At 37.6% G+C, this 16409-nt stretch overlaps 1 protein-coding gene across 2 annotated transcripts; it reads left to right on the top strand.

Annotated features, from left to right (window-relative positions):
- The first annotated feature begins 1728 nt into the window (after nt 1-1728).
- On the top strand, nt 1729-16260 carry rnf14 (ring finger protein 14). Of its 2 annotated transcripts, XM_061898639.1 has the most exons (9): nt 1729-1852; nt 3301-3456; nt 6199-6329; nt 6409-6601; nt 9333-9709; nt 9769-9997; nt 14690-14862; nt 14956-15086; nt 15165-16260. In XM_061898639.1, the coding sequence occupies exons 2-9, from the start codon at nt 3309-3311 to the stop codon at nt 15223-15225; spliced, it is 1443 nt and encodes a 480-aa protein (XP_061754623.1). In that variant the 5' UTR covers nt 1729-1852; nt 3301-3308; the 3' UTR covers nt 15226-16260. The 2 variants fall into 2 exon arrangements, with proteins under 2 accessions (XP_061754623.1, XP_061754624.1); XM_061898640.1 differs by lacking the exon at nt 3301-3456 and having other exon boundaries at nt 1740-1852.
- Nucleotides 16261-16409: the final 149 nt, after the last annotated feature.

The following is a 16409-nucleotide window of genomic DNA, read 5'->3' on the forward strand; positions in this document are numbered from 1 at the left end:
AAATTAGGTCACTTCCAAAATATTTCAAACATGAACAGGGTTGAGCAGTCAATATTTTTAAATAAACAAGAAATAAAAATAGATCAAAATAAATGCATATATATTTTAAATGGTTTATTTTTAAATAATATATTTTAAAACTGGGCTTATTTAAAACAACTCCAATTCTTCCATTCAGGGCTTCACGGTGGAAGAGGGGTTGGTGCGTCTGCCTCACAATACGAAGGTCCTGAGTGGTTAAGGTTCAATCCCAGCTTCTTCCCACTTCCAAAGACATGCACCTTGGTATAGGTTGATGGGCAACACTAATTTGGCCCTAGTGTGTGAATGTGAGTGTGAATGTTGTCTGTCTATCTGTGTTGGCCCTGCGATGAGAGGGCGACTTGTCCAGGGTGTATGCCGCCTTCCGCCCGATTGTGGCTGAGATAGGCACCAGCGACCCCAAAGGGAATAAGCGGTAGAAAATGGATGGGATGGAAATTCTTCCATTCAAGATAATATACGACTTTTGTACTTTTTTCTGTATTCAAAGATTTTACTAACTTGAAATTATTAAACCAGTGTGAGAATTTCGGTTTTACTTTAAGAGATTGAGTTTTGTGAATGCCAAATTTAGCTTGCATAATCCCTTCTCCCAAATTTAGCTTGCATAATATTAATAATTACTTGTCGGTTGCTATATTTAAAGATGGGTTGGAATCACGTGACCTAGAGGCACACAGGCGGTCTTATAACCCCATTAGGATACTGTTATTTATCTGAATCCGTGAAGATTTAGGCTTATTTTTAAAAGGTTTCGAGGCAAATATTAAAGCGATCATGAAAAAAAAAAAAAAATTGGATGGAGGGGATTTTTACACTTTTCATAAAAATATATATTTCAAATATTTAAACCATTTATCATTACCAAGAGGTTCGTGCATCAAGTAGTTGATTGACACAACGATCGAGTGCCATGCTCCTGCTGTGATCGTGATGTTAATGAGAAAATGGCAACATTTGTTTGCAGTTGATTTCCTTCTACAAATATTAGTCATCTACAATTCATGTCTGCAGTTGTTTTTATGGTGTGAAGTTCATATTTTGTCTTAGCTGTATATGTCCCTATTGTTTAGCAATGCGCGCTATAGGTTCAGTATATGCTGTCGAGGCTACGAGAGATGTATTCATTTAGTTTATTAATACTATTAAGGATATGTTGATAGAAAAGAAAAGAATAGAATGGACTTTATTGTCATATTTGCATATAACGAGATTAAAGACTCCAATTTAAGGTGCGGTAGTGGGAACAAAGATGGGGTGAAATAAATAACACAAGAGGTATTTTTTTCGGGACTATATTACAACTTCATCTATTTGAACGACTGGAACACCAAAGTATAAAACAGTAGTATGACATTTCTGCTCAAAATACTCTCACTTGTTTTAATGCTATGCTTAAACTGCTTGACTATCGTGAGAATTAAGCCGTGGGGAAGAAAAACGGATGTGCAAAATGTAATGTGAGATATTTATATTTGGGGCTCTTGTTGTGGAAGGGTGTTTCCGGTGGTAAGGACGCAAGCGGTGGGCGGAAGTCAATATTGACTCGTTAATTTTTTTTTCGTTTAAGATTAACAAATTTGCAAGGTGAAACAATCATCTAATCGAAGGAAGAAGTAGTTTAAATATTACAGCGTGTGAGCGGTGTGGTTGTCAAAATGTATTTAAAAAAAAAAAAATCCTCACGGAGTCGTAGACGGAAGTGAGGTAGCTGCAACACATCTTCCAGCCAGCAGGTGTCACTGTGAGAAACAAGCACAGGAATGCAATTGACGCAAAGCAGGCCTCGATAGCGATCGGTTCTTATAAGGCAAGAAAAATACAATTTTCAGCATATTATTTTATATATTGACGTAACTTCTTTTGTTATGGTCCTATTCGGTGTCTATTCTATGTATAGAAATACGCGTATGCGTTTATTATGACAAGCTAAAGCGGTGGAGAGTTTAGCCACTGTTTACGCGAGCTAGCTCGCTTGAGAGCTGTCAAATGCTGACTTTTGTCCTTTTGAACCTTTTCACATCAACACACTGCTGTTATTTAGCCGAAACGTTTATTATTTTGAGAAAAATAAAAATAGAATATTGGCAATACTCAAATTAATTATCAATTAAAGAATGTGACATCCATCCATTTCTACCGCTTGTCCCTTTTGGGGTCGCTGGAGCCTATTTCAACTGCATTCGGGCGGATGGCGGGGTACACCCTAGACAAGTCGCCATCTCATCGCAGGGCCAACATATATTGACAGACAACATTCACACACTAGGGCCTATTTAGTGTTGCCAATCAACTTATCCCTAGGTGCATGTCTTTGGAGGTGGGAGGAAGCCCACGCAGTCACGGGGAGAACATGCAAACTGCTCAAAACCTTCTTATTGTGAGGCAGATGCACTAACCGCTGCTCCACCGTGCTGCCATCGGTAGAAAATGGATGGGAAATAAAATCCTGGTATCCATCCATCCATTTTCTACTGCTTGTCCCTTTTGGAGTCGCAGGGGGTGCTGGAACCTATACTTTTCCCTCAAATGAACAGCTATACCACATAGGTAGTCCTCATTGGTTCTAAGTCCACACTCTCGAAGCAGCCCAGTTTCACCATCACCATAAACAACTCCTTGGTCTCCCCTTTCCTCCCATGTTAAGAGTCTGGGTGACAGCACTCTTGTCATTTCATAAGGGACAAGTGGTAAAAAATGGATGGATTCTCAGTAATGTCAACTGCCCCTGCCCTTCACTCACTCCCAATAGTTCTGCCATCCTGCTTCACTTTTTTGTCACTTCCCGTCTGGATATTTGCAACTCCCTACTCTTTTGGTCTTCTCAACAAACTCCTCTATAAACTCCATTTAGTCCAGAACACTGCTGCCCGTATAATCACCACAACTCCTGTCATCAATCACAACACCCCCGTTCTTCACCAACTATCGATAACCACATCAACGACAAGATCCTCCTCCATACATTCAAAGCTATCCATAAACTCGCCTTGCTATAATAATATTCCTACCCTCAGCCTGCCTGTCTACCATGGGGTCAGAGCCTGTGTCTGTTTTTAATGGTTGCTTTGCCTGAATTTAAATGTATTAATTATTTTTTTTACAGTTTTTATGCTTCTTTTGTGTTTGTATGAGATGAGTGCCTTGATAGGCGCCTTACAAAATAAATGTATTAATATTATTATTATTATTACAGCTAAGGCACATTGACATCATGACCTAACTTGAGTTTTGGCTGACATGTGATTGTTTTACCAGGAATGTAAATGTCTCAGGACAAGGCAGACCAGGACGATGAGTTACTTGCCTTAGCAAGTATCTATGAAGAGGAGTTCCACCGGGAAGACTCGGCTCAAGGAGGGGAGATGCAGCTCTGTGTGAATCTCCCTCTTGACTTCAAAATTGTTGCCAAAGGTATATATATATATATATATATATATATATATATATATATATATCTATATATATATATATAGATATATATATATATATGTATATATATCCATCCATCCATTCATTTTCTACCGCTTGTCCCGTTGGGGGTCGCGGGGGGTCGCTGGAGCCTATCTCAGCTGCATTTGGGCGGAAGGCGGGGTACACCCTGGACAAGTCGCCACCTAATAGAAGGGTATATATATAAATATATATTAGGGGTGTGGGAAAAAATCGATTCAAATACGAATCGCGATTAGAATATGAATCGCGATTCTCACGTGCGATTCAGAATCGATCCTCTTTTTTTTTTTTATCTATTTTTTTTTTTTAATTATACTTTTTTTTAAATCCAATTACAAAACCAAACATGACCCAGCAACACTCAGAACTGCAATACACAGAGCAATTGAGGAGACACAAACACGGCAGAACAGGGTCACTGGTTCAAATCCCACCTAGAACCAACCTCGTCACGTCCGTTGTGTCCTGAGCAAGACACTTCACCCTTGCTCCTGATGGGTGCTGGTTGGCGCCTTGCATGGCAGCTCCCTCCATCAGTGTATGAATGGGTAAATGTGGAAGTAGTGTCAAAGCGCTTTGAGTACCTTGAAGGTAGAAAAGCGCTATACAAGTACAACCCATTTATCATTTAACAAACCAAAAATAATGAAACATAAATTAATATTATCAACAACAATATCAATATTAGTTATAATTTCGGCATAGCAGTGATTAAAAATCCCTCATTGACATTATCATTGGACATTTATAAAAAAATAAAAAAGAACAATAGTGTCACAGTGGCTTACACTTGCATTGCATCTCATAAGCTTGACAACACACTGAGTCCAATGTTTTCACAAAGATACAATTAGTCATATTTTTGGTTCGTTAAATATTTAAAACAAATTTACATTATTGCAATCAGTTGATTAAACATTGTCCTTTACAATTATAAAAGCTTTTAAAAAAAATCTACTACTCTGTTAGCATGGCAGCAGACTGGGGTAGATCCTGCTGAAATCCTATGTATTGAATGAATACAGTATCGTGTTTAATCGTAACAATATCGTTTTTGAATAGAGAATCGCGTTGAATCGAAAAAATCGATATATAATCGAATCGCGACCCCAACAATCGATATTGAATCGAGTCGTGGGACACCCAAAGATTCGCAGCCCTAAAATATATAAATATACATATATATATATATATATATATATATATATATATATACCCTAGACAAGTCGCCACCTCATCGCAGGGTGTGTGTGTGTGTGTATATATATATGTATATATATATATATATATATATATATAATTCAGGTATGTGTGTAACATCTAAAAAATAGATTTACTTGAAACCAGTATTATCAGACAGGCCCTGTAAAGGAGATTTTAGCGATATACAGTACAGGCCAAAAGTTTGAACACACCTCCTCATTCAATGGGTTTTCTTTATTTTCATGACTATTTACATTGTAGATTGTCACTGAAGGCATCAAAACTATGAATGAACACGTGGAGTTATGTAGTTAACAAAAAAAGGTGAAATAACTGAAAGCATGTTTTATATTGTAGTTTCTTCAAAATAACCAACCTTTGCGCTGATTACTTTTTCGCACACTCTTGGCATTCTTTAGATGAGATTCAAGCACGCTTCTGAAGTGAAAACCATTTCAGGTGACCACCTCTTGAAGCCCATCGGACGAATGCCAAGACTGTGCAAAAAAGTGATAAGCGCAAAGTTTTGCTATTTTGAAGAAACTAGAATATAAAACATGTTTTCAGTCATTTCACCTTTTTTTTTAAGTACATAACTCCATATGAGTTCATTCATAGTTTTGATGTCTTCAATGACAATCTACAATGTAAATAGTCATGAAAATAGAAGAAATGCATTGAATGAGAATGTGTATCCAAACTTATGGCCTGTACCGTAAGTATCTTTTACTTTTGATAAATATTAAGACAGTTATGGACTTTTACAAAAAAACCTGTGACAATGCTCTAATTTATGATCAACTTCTAAATCAATGGGGCTCAGGATTTTAGGTTCGACCTTTTTGTTAGAAATGTTTTGAAGATCTCAATATTTACCCCATTCTAAAAAGGTTGGTATCATTGGGAAGCTTTGCTAAACAAGAAACAGAAATAAACGTTTTCAGAGTTACGGTGTAATTTTAAATGATTAAATTCATGAAATTAGCATTGGAAGTGACGTAAAATTTGACTGGACATGGCTGGTCCGACAGGCACTCGAAGGGTCCATAAAATCGGTGCACGAACCAATCAGTTTAAAAGATACTCTTTCGACTCACAGACGAATGTGTGACTTGTATTATAATAACGATTCCAATGAACATTTTATCACCATAGATTTTTTGCAGGGGAGTTTTGTTGAGTGTAAGTAAACCTGCCTACTTCTGTCCGAGCTTCATGGCACAAAAGTTTGATATTCTGGATAAACTAGGATATGTGTTCAATGTCATCAATATTGGTTTGGAGATGAGAACAACATGAATGCAGTTGAACTCTGAAAACAGGGGTCCAGTCGCTGTTCATGATAGCGCGATCAAGCATTAAAAAAACACAGAGTGACCACTGTGGAGATCCAGCCAATGTCAAATACACTAATTCCTACATCATGGGGTGGATTGTTAAACATGGTATGCATTTTCTTGCAACTAAAAAGATATGTCAAAATGTACTTTCTTGCAGGAGAGAAGCAAACCGAATATAACATCAGCTTCCTGCCGCCTTTGGTTCTTAATTTTGAGCTTCCTGTAGACTACCCATCCACGCATCCACCAGTATTCACACTCAGCTCTAAATGGATGACCAGAAGACAGGTGCGAATCAAACATCAGTTTTAATTCAGTCGGTTCTTTTTGCGCTTTTTCCTTTATTGCTGGTTTCTTACCTTTTTAGATGAGCTCTCTGTGCAGACATCTGGACCAACTATGGGAGGAGAACCGAGGCTGCGTTGTTCTTTTCACATGGATTCAGTTCCTCAGCGAGGAGGTTCTGGACTTCCTCAGCATCCAGTCTCCTCTCCTGATCATCAGAGAAGGAAATAAGGCAAGCGGAGAGCGCAGCAGGAAAGCTGACCATGCAGCCACAAGTAGGACTTGTTTTACAGAAATGCCTTTTCATAACATTTGTACTTTGACTAACATTTGATAACTAATGTGGCATCAATCATGTGAGACCTAAGCAAATCTCACTACATTGAATCAACACGTATAATTTGTTTCTTTATATTTTGTTTGAAGCCAACAAACAGGCTGTAATAAAAACAATACAATTTATACTAAAAAATCAAGTGCATACTGACCAAGCAAATACTAATGCCTATAACAGTGGTTCTCAACCTTTTTTCAGTGATGTACCCTCTGTGAAAATTTTTTTAATTCAAGTACCCCCTAATCAGAGCAAAGCATTTTTGGTTGAAAAAAGGAGATAAAGAAGTAAAATACAGCACTATATCATCAGTTTCTGATTTATTAAATTGTGTAACAGTGCAAAATATTGCTCATTTGTAGTGGTCTTTCTTGAACTATTTGAAAAAAAAGATATAAAAACAACTAAAAACTTGATGAAAAATAAACAAATGATTCAATTATAAATAAAGATTTCTACACCAAGAAGTAATCATCAACTTAAAGTGCCCTCTTTGGGGATTGTAATAGAGATCCATCTGGTTTCATGTATTTATTTCTAAACATTTCTTCACAAAAAAAGAAATCTTTAACATCAATATTTATGGAGCATGTCCACAAAAAATCTAGTTGTCAACACTGAATATTGCATTATTGCATTTCTTTTCACAATTTATGAACTTACATTATATTTTTTTGAAGTATTATTCAATAAATATATTTATAAATGATTTTTGAATTGTTGCTATTTTTAGAATATTTCAAAAATAATCTCACGTACCCCTTGGCATACCTTCATTACTTAACTTATTGTCAGATTAAAATGGTAAAATAGTTACTTAAAACAGTATCGAACATAGTAAGTGATCGGCCATTGAAGATTATTGTGTTTTTATTTAGAATTTATTTGTGGTCACTTGACTAAGAGGCTGCTATCAGATAGTGTGGAGCCGCTCCCTTAAGTTGATTATAATCACCTCCAATGTAGCAAATAAACTGCATTTGTTATTATCTTGAAGGGGCCATATTATGATTTTTTTTCTATATTTAAAACACTTCTTCGTGGTCTACATAACATGTAATGGTGTTCTTTGGTGAAAATGTTGCATAAATTATGTTTTACAGACCGTTATTAAGCCACTTTCTGACCGTCTCTTCAAGATGTGCCGTTTTGTGGCAGTCTTATTTACGTGCCTCCACTTTGACTGTGTCTTCTCCCTGTCATTTACATTTTTAGCGCTTCCATATAAAGTCTTCGGACAGATTTAAGTTTGAACTGCACGGTATTTTGTATTATAAATTGTAACAGCGGAGGATGCATGCGCATGTATGAGCCAGTCTGCTAAACAACAAGAGGATGGAGGAAAAGAAGGAGCTAAGTGACTACAGCGTCGGACGACGACGGGGAAATGGGCGTTATCTATATATGAATAATCCGGTGACATCACCGGTGTGAAAAACGTCATAGGTATTACAATATACAAAAAGCTTGATTGAAAGAAGTGGGGAGGAAGGCAAGATTGTTTTATAATTATCTCTGCAATGTCTCCACGGTTTTAGTTCAAATTTTTTGGTCTTACGCTGATCCCAAATACACAACAGCAGGTACCAATGGGTAAGAAAAGTTGGTTTTGCATAATATGCAGGTAAGAAACGAGAGGTTTCACACAGAGTGAGAGTAAGCCGAGGGCAGGCATGTTAATTGGCAATAGTTTTTGTTAATGTTTACAAACTCAGGGAATAATTTCTTTGACACAGGAGGACTTTGAAGGCAAAAACCAAAGCATTTAAATAAGTAGTACATTCTAGTTTTTGCTTTTTAGTTATTGTATACTGTTGACTTTGTTTTGCTCAAAACATTTTATGTAATAAAAAGAGAATAAGTAACTAATTTTTCTTTATTATTGTGTTGATATTGTTACACTGTCCATAGCATCTACCATAAATACATGAAAATATTTACAATTAATACATGTGCTCGGAACTGGCAGCACAAAAAACCCTGATAGGAACATTCCTATTGTTAGAGGAATATATTCCTCCTTTGAGCAGAGTAAAATGCTTTGGAAAAAAATAGCTTCGGCCTTAGTTTTTGCAAGAAGGTTGAAAACATGGATATCAACATGTTTGTTATCTATGGACACAGACAAATATGTAATTCTCTATGGTTACCATGAAGTCATGAAGTACCAGGTGCAATAGCGAGAGTGGAGGAAAATGTGTGTGCGCTCTGCACAAACACGCCAAGTTAACTTTCAGTTTCGAGCCTTGCCTCGCCAAAGCGCCACAGGCAAAATGGACAAAAGCATGAGAAGCGGGCGGTCATTTTAGAGATTGCTTCGACCTTGACACAGCCCAGTTCACTCTCCCAGCACTGGTATTGCTTTTGTCTGTACTTACTCCTCTGTTGTAAAACACATTGTTACTCTTCAATTCTAGTCACCTCTCTCATCATTTTAGACAGCCTAAGAACTAAAGGATTCTGGTGGATTCTTCACTTTTAAAGGGAAGGTCGCAATAATAATTAATCACATGCAAAATTATTCTTGGACGTCACAAGAAAGAATTGTCCTCCACTATTTGTAATATCGAATAGAACATTTTAATTGGAAAGGAAGTTAAAACAGAACGATCTGATGTTTTTTTGTTTTTTTTTTACAATTCTCTGATGTTTTTTTTTACAATTCTGCCCAGACGTGACACAGGTCGGAAGCCCTTGTATAAACTCAGAAACGAAAAGAGAGTTGAAGAAGTCAGAACATCAACCTTTAGTGTCCTGCCCCCTGGACCCACGGGCCATCATGTCTGTGGACGTCCACGCCGACCTCCTACCTCAGCTGTTGGACTTTGACGAGGCTCAGCGTCAGAGGGCGTTTGACTGCACCGTGTTCTGCTGCAGCATCTGCTTTGTGGAGAAGCGGGGCGCCGACTGCATCTGCTTCAAGGATTGCCAACATGTCTACTGCAAAGACTGCGTGAGGGAATATTTCCAGATCCAAATACGCGACGGCAACGTTCAGTGCCTTAATTGCCCGGAGCCTAAATGCACATCAATAGCTACGCCTATGCAGGTAAGACTGATGTGTACCTCATATCCCAACCACAATACACTTCCACTCCCACCTCTCAGGTTAAGCAACTCGTGGACGAGGAGCTGTTTGCCCGATACGACCGTCTGCTGCTCCAATCCAGTCTGGACCTCATGGCAGACATTGTGTATTGTCCGCGCCAATCCTGCGGCACGCCGGTGATGGTGGAGCCAGACACTACTATGGGCATATGCTCTGCCTGCCAGTATGCCTTTTGTACACTGTGCAAAATGGGTTATCACGGGGTGTCCCACTGCAAGATCCCTGCAGGTGACTTCCTTTGCATACTCTACAGAATAACCACTTTGATACGAGTTTATACTGTCATCTTTCAAGCATATTCGCAAGGTTAAAAGTGCTGTTGGCAACTTCTTTACAGTAACAATTTATAAAACAAAAAATATAACAAGAACACCACAAGTTAGCTTATGTTATCATTAGTGGTTTAACGGAACACATTTGTTTGACAATTGTCTATATTTTTCACAATTACAAAGGTTATGTAACAAAAAATGTTTACCGGCCCGAATAAAAGGATTGGTGTTTATGGCTGTCACTCATCCGGTCACGTCAACATGTACGCGCAGGAAGCGCATGCTTACACACAAAAGCAGTCTAAGAGAAGCAAGGAACAATTTCCAGTCATGTTGTTGTTATGACTATTATTAGCTAACAATACTTAAAGCTAGTGCGCATGTTTGTGTTATGCTAATAATTTAGGTAAATTGGATATTTACCTTCAGCATACCTGATAATCTCGTGCCGCACACTAATGTGCCACGGCACTGTTTGGGAGTCCTTAGAGCAGTGGTTCTCAACCTTTTTTCAGTGATGTAACCCTGTGAACATTTTTTTAATTCAAGTACCCTCTAATCAGAGCAAAGCATTTTTGGTTGAAAAAAGGAGATAAAGAAGTAAAATACAGCACTATATCATCAGTTTCTGATTTATTAAATTGTGTAACAGTGCAAAATATTGCTCATTTGTAGTGGTCTTTCTTGAACTATTTGAAAAAAAAGATATAAAAACAACTAAAAACTTGATGAAAAATAAACAAGTGATTCAATTATAAATAAAGATTTCTACACAGAGAAGTAATCATCAACTTAAAGTGCCCTCTTTGGGGATTGTAATAGAGATCAACCTGGATTCATGAACTTAGTTCTAAACATTTCTTCACAAAAAAAAAAATCTGTAACATCAATATTTATGGAACATGTCCACTAAAAAATTACCTGTCAACACTGAATATTGCATTGTTGCATTTCTTTTCACAGTTTATGAACTTACATTCATATTTTGTTGAAGTATTATTAAATAAATATTTTTAAAAATGATTTTTGAATTGTTGCTATTTTCAACAATGATATTTATAAATGATTTTTGAATTGTTGCTATTTTTAGAATATTAAAAAAAAAATCTCACGTACCCCTTAGAATACCTTCAAGTACCCCCAGGGGTCCGCGTACCCCCAATTGAGAACCACTGCCTTTGAGTACCTGTCGAGTGGAAAAACAAGTACAAACCCTGTTTCCATATGAGTTGGGAAATTGTGTTAGATGTAAAAATGAACAGAATACAACGATTTGCAAATCCCTTTCAGCCCATATTCAATTCAGTACACTACAAAGACAAATATTTGATGATCAAACTCATAAACTTTATTTTTTTTGCAAATAATTAACATAGAATTTCTTGGCTGCAACACGTGCCAAAGTAGTTGGGAAGGGGCATGTTCACCACTGCGTTACATCACTTTTTCTTTTGACAACACTCAATAAACGTTTGGGAACTGAGGAAACTAATTGTTGAAGCTTTGAAAGTGGAATTCTTTCTCATTCTTGTTTTATGTAGAGCTTCAGTCGTTCAACAGTCCGGAGTCTCCGCTGTCGTATTTCACGCTTCATAATGTGCCACACATATTCGATGAGAGACAGGTCTGGACTGCAGGCGGGCCAGGAAAGTACCCGCACTCTTTTTTTACGAAGCCACGCTGTTGCAACACTGTTGCTTGGATGACAACATATGTTACTCCAAAACCTGTATGGAGCATTCAACATTAATGGTGCCTCCACAGATGTGTAAGTTACCCATGCCTTGGCCACTAATACACCCCCATACCATCACAGATGCTGGCTTTTGAACTTTGCGCCTATAACAATCCGAATGGTTATTTTCTTCTTTGTTCTGGAGGACACCACGTCCTCTTTTTCAAAATATAATTTGAAATGTGGACTTGTCAGACCACAGAACATCTTTCCCCTTTGCATCAGTCCATCTTAGGTGAGCTCGGCCCCAGCCAGCGTTTCAGGATATTGTTGATAAATGGGTTTGGCTTTGCATAGTAAAGTTTTAACTTGCACTTACAGATGTAGCGACCAACTGTAGTTACTGTGGTTTTATGAAGTGTTCCTGAGCCCATGTGGTGATATTTACACACTGTTGTCGGTTTTTGATGCAGTACCGCCTGAGGGATCAAAAGTCCGTAATATCATCGCTTACGTGCAGTGATTTCTCCAGATTATCTGAACTTTTTGATGATTTTACGGACCGTAGATGGTAAAATCCCTAAATTCCTTGCAATAGCTTGTTGAGACATGTTGTTCCAAAACTGTTCAACAATTTGCTTACAAAGTTGTGACCCTCACCCCATCCTTGTTTGTAAATTACCTAGCATTTGGGACGGCGTGGCGAAGTTGTGCCAGCAATCTGAGGGTTACTCGTTCAATCCCCACCTTCTACCATCCTAGTCACATCTGTTGTGTCCTTGGGCAAGACACTTCACCCTTGCTCCTGATGGGTCCTGCCAACATATGTGGTCCTCTCCAAGGATCTCATAGTCATCATTGTCACCGACGTCCCACTGGGTGTGAGTTCTCCTTGCCCACTGGGTGTGAGTTTTCCTTGCCCTTATGTGGGTTCTTCCGAGGATGTCGTAGTGGTTTGTGCAGCTCTTTGAGACACTTGTGATTTAGGGCTATACAAATAAACATTGATTGATTGATTGTTGCCACCTTTCCCAACTTCTTTGTCACGTGTTGCTGGCATCAATTTCTAAAGATAATGATTTTTTGCAAAAAAAATAAAAAAATGTTTATCAGTTTGAACAACAAATATGTTGTCTTTGTAGCATATTCAACTGAATATTGGTTGAAAATGATTTGCAAATCATTTTATTTCGTTTATATTTACGTGTAACACAATTTCCCAACTCATATGGAAACGGGGTTTCTACTTTAAGCTGAGCCATCTCAACAAAAAATGGACATTTTAGCTTTTACATTATCGGTGCCAAAGCAGATTAGTGCAATATCTAATGATACATATATTATAAAAGTGTAGATTTTTCGATCAGTGTTTTATGTTGCCGATATTGATCATTTTTACATGAGGGAGATCGTCCAAAACCGATCACATGTAGTAACTATGAATATTTCCATTCATTTATGGTGAGTGCTATTGACAGTGCAACAATATCAAAACACAATTTCAACTAGTTCCCTGTTTTATTGTATTACATACAATTGTTTGATCAAACAAACTCAATAATACACAATAACTAAACAAAAGCAAAAACTACTATTTACGACTTGGTTTTTGCCTTCAAAGTCTTCCTGTAATCAGAGAATTACTCCCTGAGTTTGAAAACATTTGCAAATACAGCAACAAAATTATTGAGAAAACAAAAATATCTAATTACTGTTGTGTCAATTATATGCTGATTCTACCTCTGGTATCGACGGCTCTAATTTATGGATGGACCTGCCCTCTTACCTGATGTGTACTGACTGTAACAATGTTAACACACTAACAGTTGTATCACCCTCTCTCTAGACTCTTATTAATCTACTTGTTAATTTCATATTAATATTTGCTACAAATCACTTCTTTCTTGGTGTTGTCTAAAGCGAACTTAACTATTTTCATGCCTGCTCCTGGCTTGGCTTACTTGATATTAACGACACTTAATGAACTAGAAAATGCAGTTTTTTTGCACTAATGTGGGTGATTATTTCTAACTTAGGGGAGCGACTCCACATTGTGTATGGAGACACATACAATGCATCCGAAACGTAATCACAGCACTTGACTTTGTCCACATTTGTTATGTTATAGCAGGGGTCGGGAACCTTTTTGGCTGAGAGAGCCATGAAAGCCAAATATTTCAAAATGTATTTCCGTGAGAGCCATATAATATTTTTAACACTGAATACAACTAAATGCGTGCATTTTTAAGTAAGACCAACATTTTTAGAGTATAATAAGTCCCTTATTCTTTTTAATAAAATTCTTATTCTAAAGTTAACCAATAATAAATATAATACTTCTTACCATTAAAGCGACATCTTGAACAGGTGAAATAGAAAACGGATGGTTGGATTAAAATGGATGATAATGTTTTATAATTTGAACGTTATTTTTAACACTGTGATTACCAGCGGAATTATTCATTACTTATCATGTTAAGCAATGTCAGCTAAGATTTATCTGAGAGCCAGATGCAGTCATCAAAAGAGCTACATCTGGCTCTAGAGCCATAGGTTCCCTACCCCTGTGTTATAGCCTTTTTCCTCAATGGTGTACCTTAATTTTTGTCCTCAAAATTCGACACACAATACCCCTCAATGACAATATGAACAGGTTTTTTTTTTCCAATTCTGCTAATTTGTTAAACTAAAAAACTAAAAATTCACATGTCTGCAAAGGTATTTAGAAGGATTTGCTCAATACTTTCTTGATGCACCTTTGGCAGCAGTTACAGCCTCAAGTATTTTTGAATACGATGATACAATTTTTAGAATATGCCAAGGAGCAATCAGAATCAAGCTGGTAATTAAAAAAAGCCTTGCTTTATAATGAAACGCAATGTTAGTCCAGGGTAACACAGCATTTCTCAGTCAAATCTCACGTCAGGGCTTTGCTCTTTTTTGTTTTTTTTTCCTCCTATTCCGGTGCTATAGAGGATCTACGAAGCCTCCGAGATGAGTACCTGTCGGCCACTCCGCAGGGGAAAAAGTTTATGGAGCAACGCTTTGGCAAGAGAGTGATCCAAAAGGCGGTGGAGGAGTCCTTTAGCAGGGACTGGCTCAACGAGAACTGCAAAGGCTGCCCTCACTGCGGCACCAACATTCAGGTGGGCTTCTCCTGCTGATCACAACGTGGCACAGCAGGGTCCATAGATATATTTCATTTTGAATAAGCTGCTTTTGCTCTGTCCCATGTTCAGAAAGTAGACGGCTGTAACAAAATGACATGTACCTCGTGCCGCCATTACTTTTGCTGGCTGTGCCTGGGCCTCCTCAACAAAGCCAACCCATACAGTCACTTCCACAACCCACATTCACCCTGCTTTAACCAGTGAGTCATTCCTTCCTCTTCATAGTCAAGACGCCGACGTTGTTATCTCGCATCTCAACACGCTGACTTTCTTTCTAGGCTCTTTCATGGTGTGGACCTAGATGAAGACGATGCCTTATGGAGTGACGAAGAGGACTGATGTCTCTGGTTTATCGTCCGCCTCAATGCACTTTATCTCACACCACAGTCTATTTTTAATGGACTGTCACCTTATGCATCATGCAGCAATGCTGCTATGAGATCACGGTCAGGCCTCATGATTCTACACTTATATGCCGCTTTATTAGGTACACACGCACTTTTCTTTCATACAAAAGCCGCCTTTTTAACGCTAAGAAAGCTAACTTTGTATTCAAATTGTTTCCTTAGCTTAATAAATTACAAAACCCCACACGTAATCTCGCTCAAACATCAATTCCCAAAAATTACAGAAATATGTATGTAAACATATAATTTGAAATAAATAAATCCATGTAAAACTAAGTAATCACATAACTAAATAAACAATTTAAAATGATTTTAGTAATAATGATACAAACCCCCATAAAAACGTCTCTCAATTATGGAAGCAATGCAGTTTCTAACGTGATCCATATTTTTTATGTTTTGCTTTACTCATTAGACTACTTGACATATGATTAGAAGTGCAGGACTTTATGGAGGAACCTCATACAGTGGCCCTGTCCACAGTTCACAGGTCCTTGACTATAATAAAAGTATCTGATATCATAAGCAAGTCTGGTCCACGAGTGATGGTGGTCTAGTTAACAATCACTGTGTGCTGATAAGGTTGGTTGGAATGACTAGAACACCAGTGATCACAGACTATGCTTAGTTTGTGGAATCAATATTTTACCTTTATAATTATTGTGACAGTATTCAAGACTGTGTTAAAGTTGTTAAATAAATCATGAAGGGGGTTCCTCAGGGTCTACGGTTTTCTTGTGCAACCATGCCAAATGTTAAAATCTAAAGGGTTTAGCCGCAGAATTATGAGCATCATTTACAAAACACAACTTTTTGTGTACAGTACTTTTTTTTAATTTGAGCATAGAAATGTATCTGTTCTTTTGTTTTTTTGTTAACGTTGCTACCGCAGAACACATGGAGTTAGATCTTTTTTCTTGAACCCGCATTGTGCTTCAAAAATAAATGTTCCCGATTGAAATTCAAATCAGGCATCCAGTGCAAGTCATTTTCAACTTCACACTTTTGCCTATATCACCTTATAAAAGAAGACCACAGTACTAAAGGTACCTAAAACTATCAAGCAATCACTCAAGTTTGTCATGTATGAAAAGCGCTTTACTTAAAAAAACTTAG

Source organism: Nerophis ophidion, linkage group LG04 (assembly GCF_033978795.1).
Source record: "Nerophis ophidion isolate RoL-2023_Sa linkage group LG04, RoL_Noph_v1.0, whole genome shotgun sequence".
NCBI classification, from domain to species: Eukaryota; Metazoa; Chordata; class Actinopteri; order Syngnathiformes; family Syngnathidae; genus Nerophis; species Nerophis ophidion.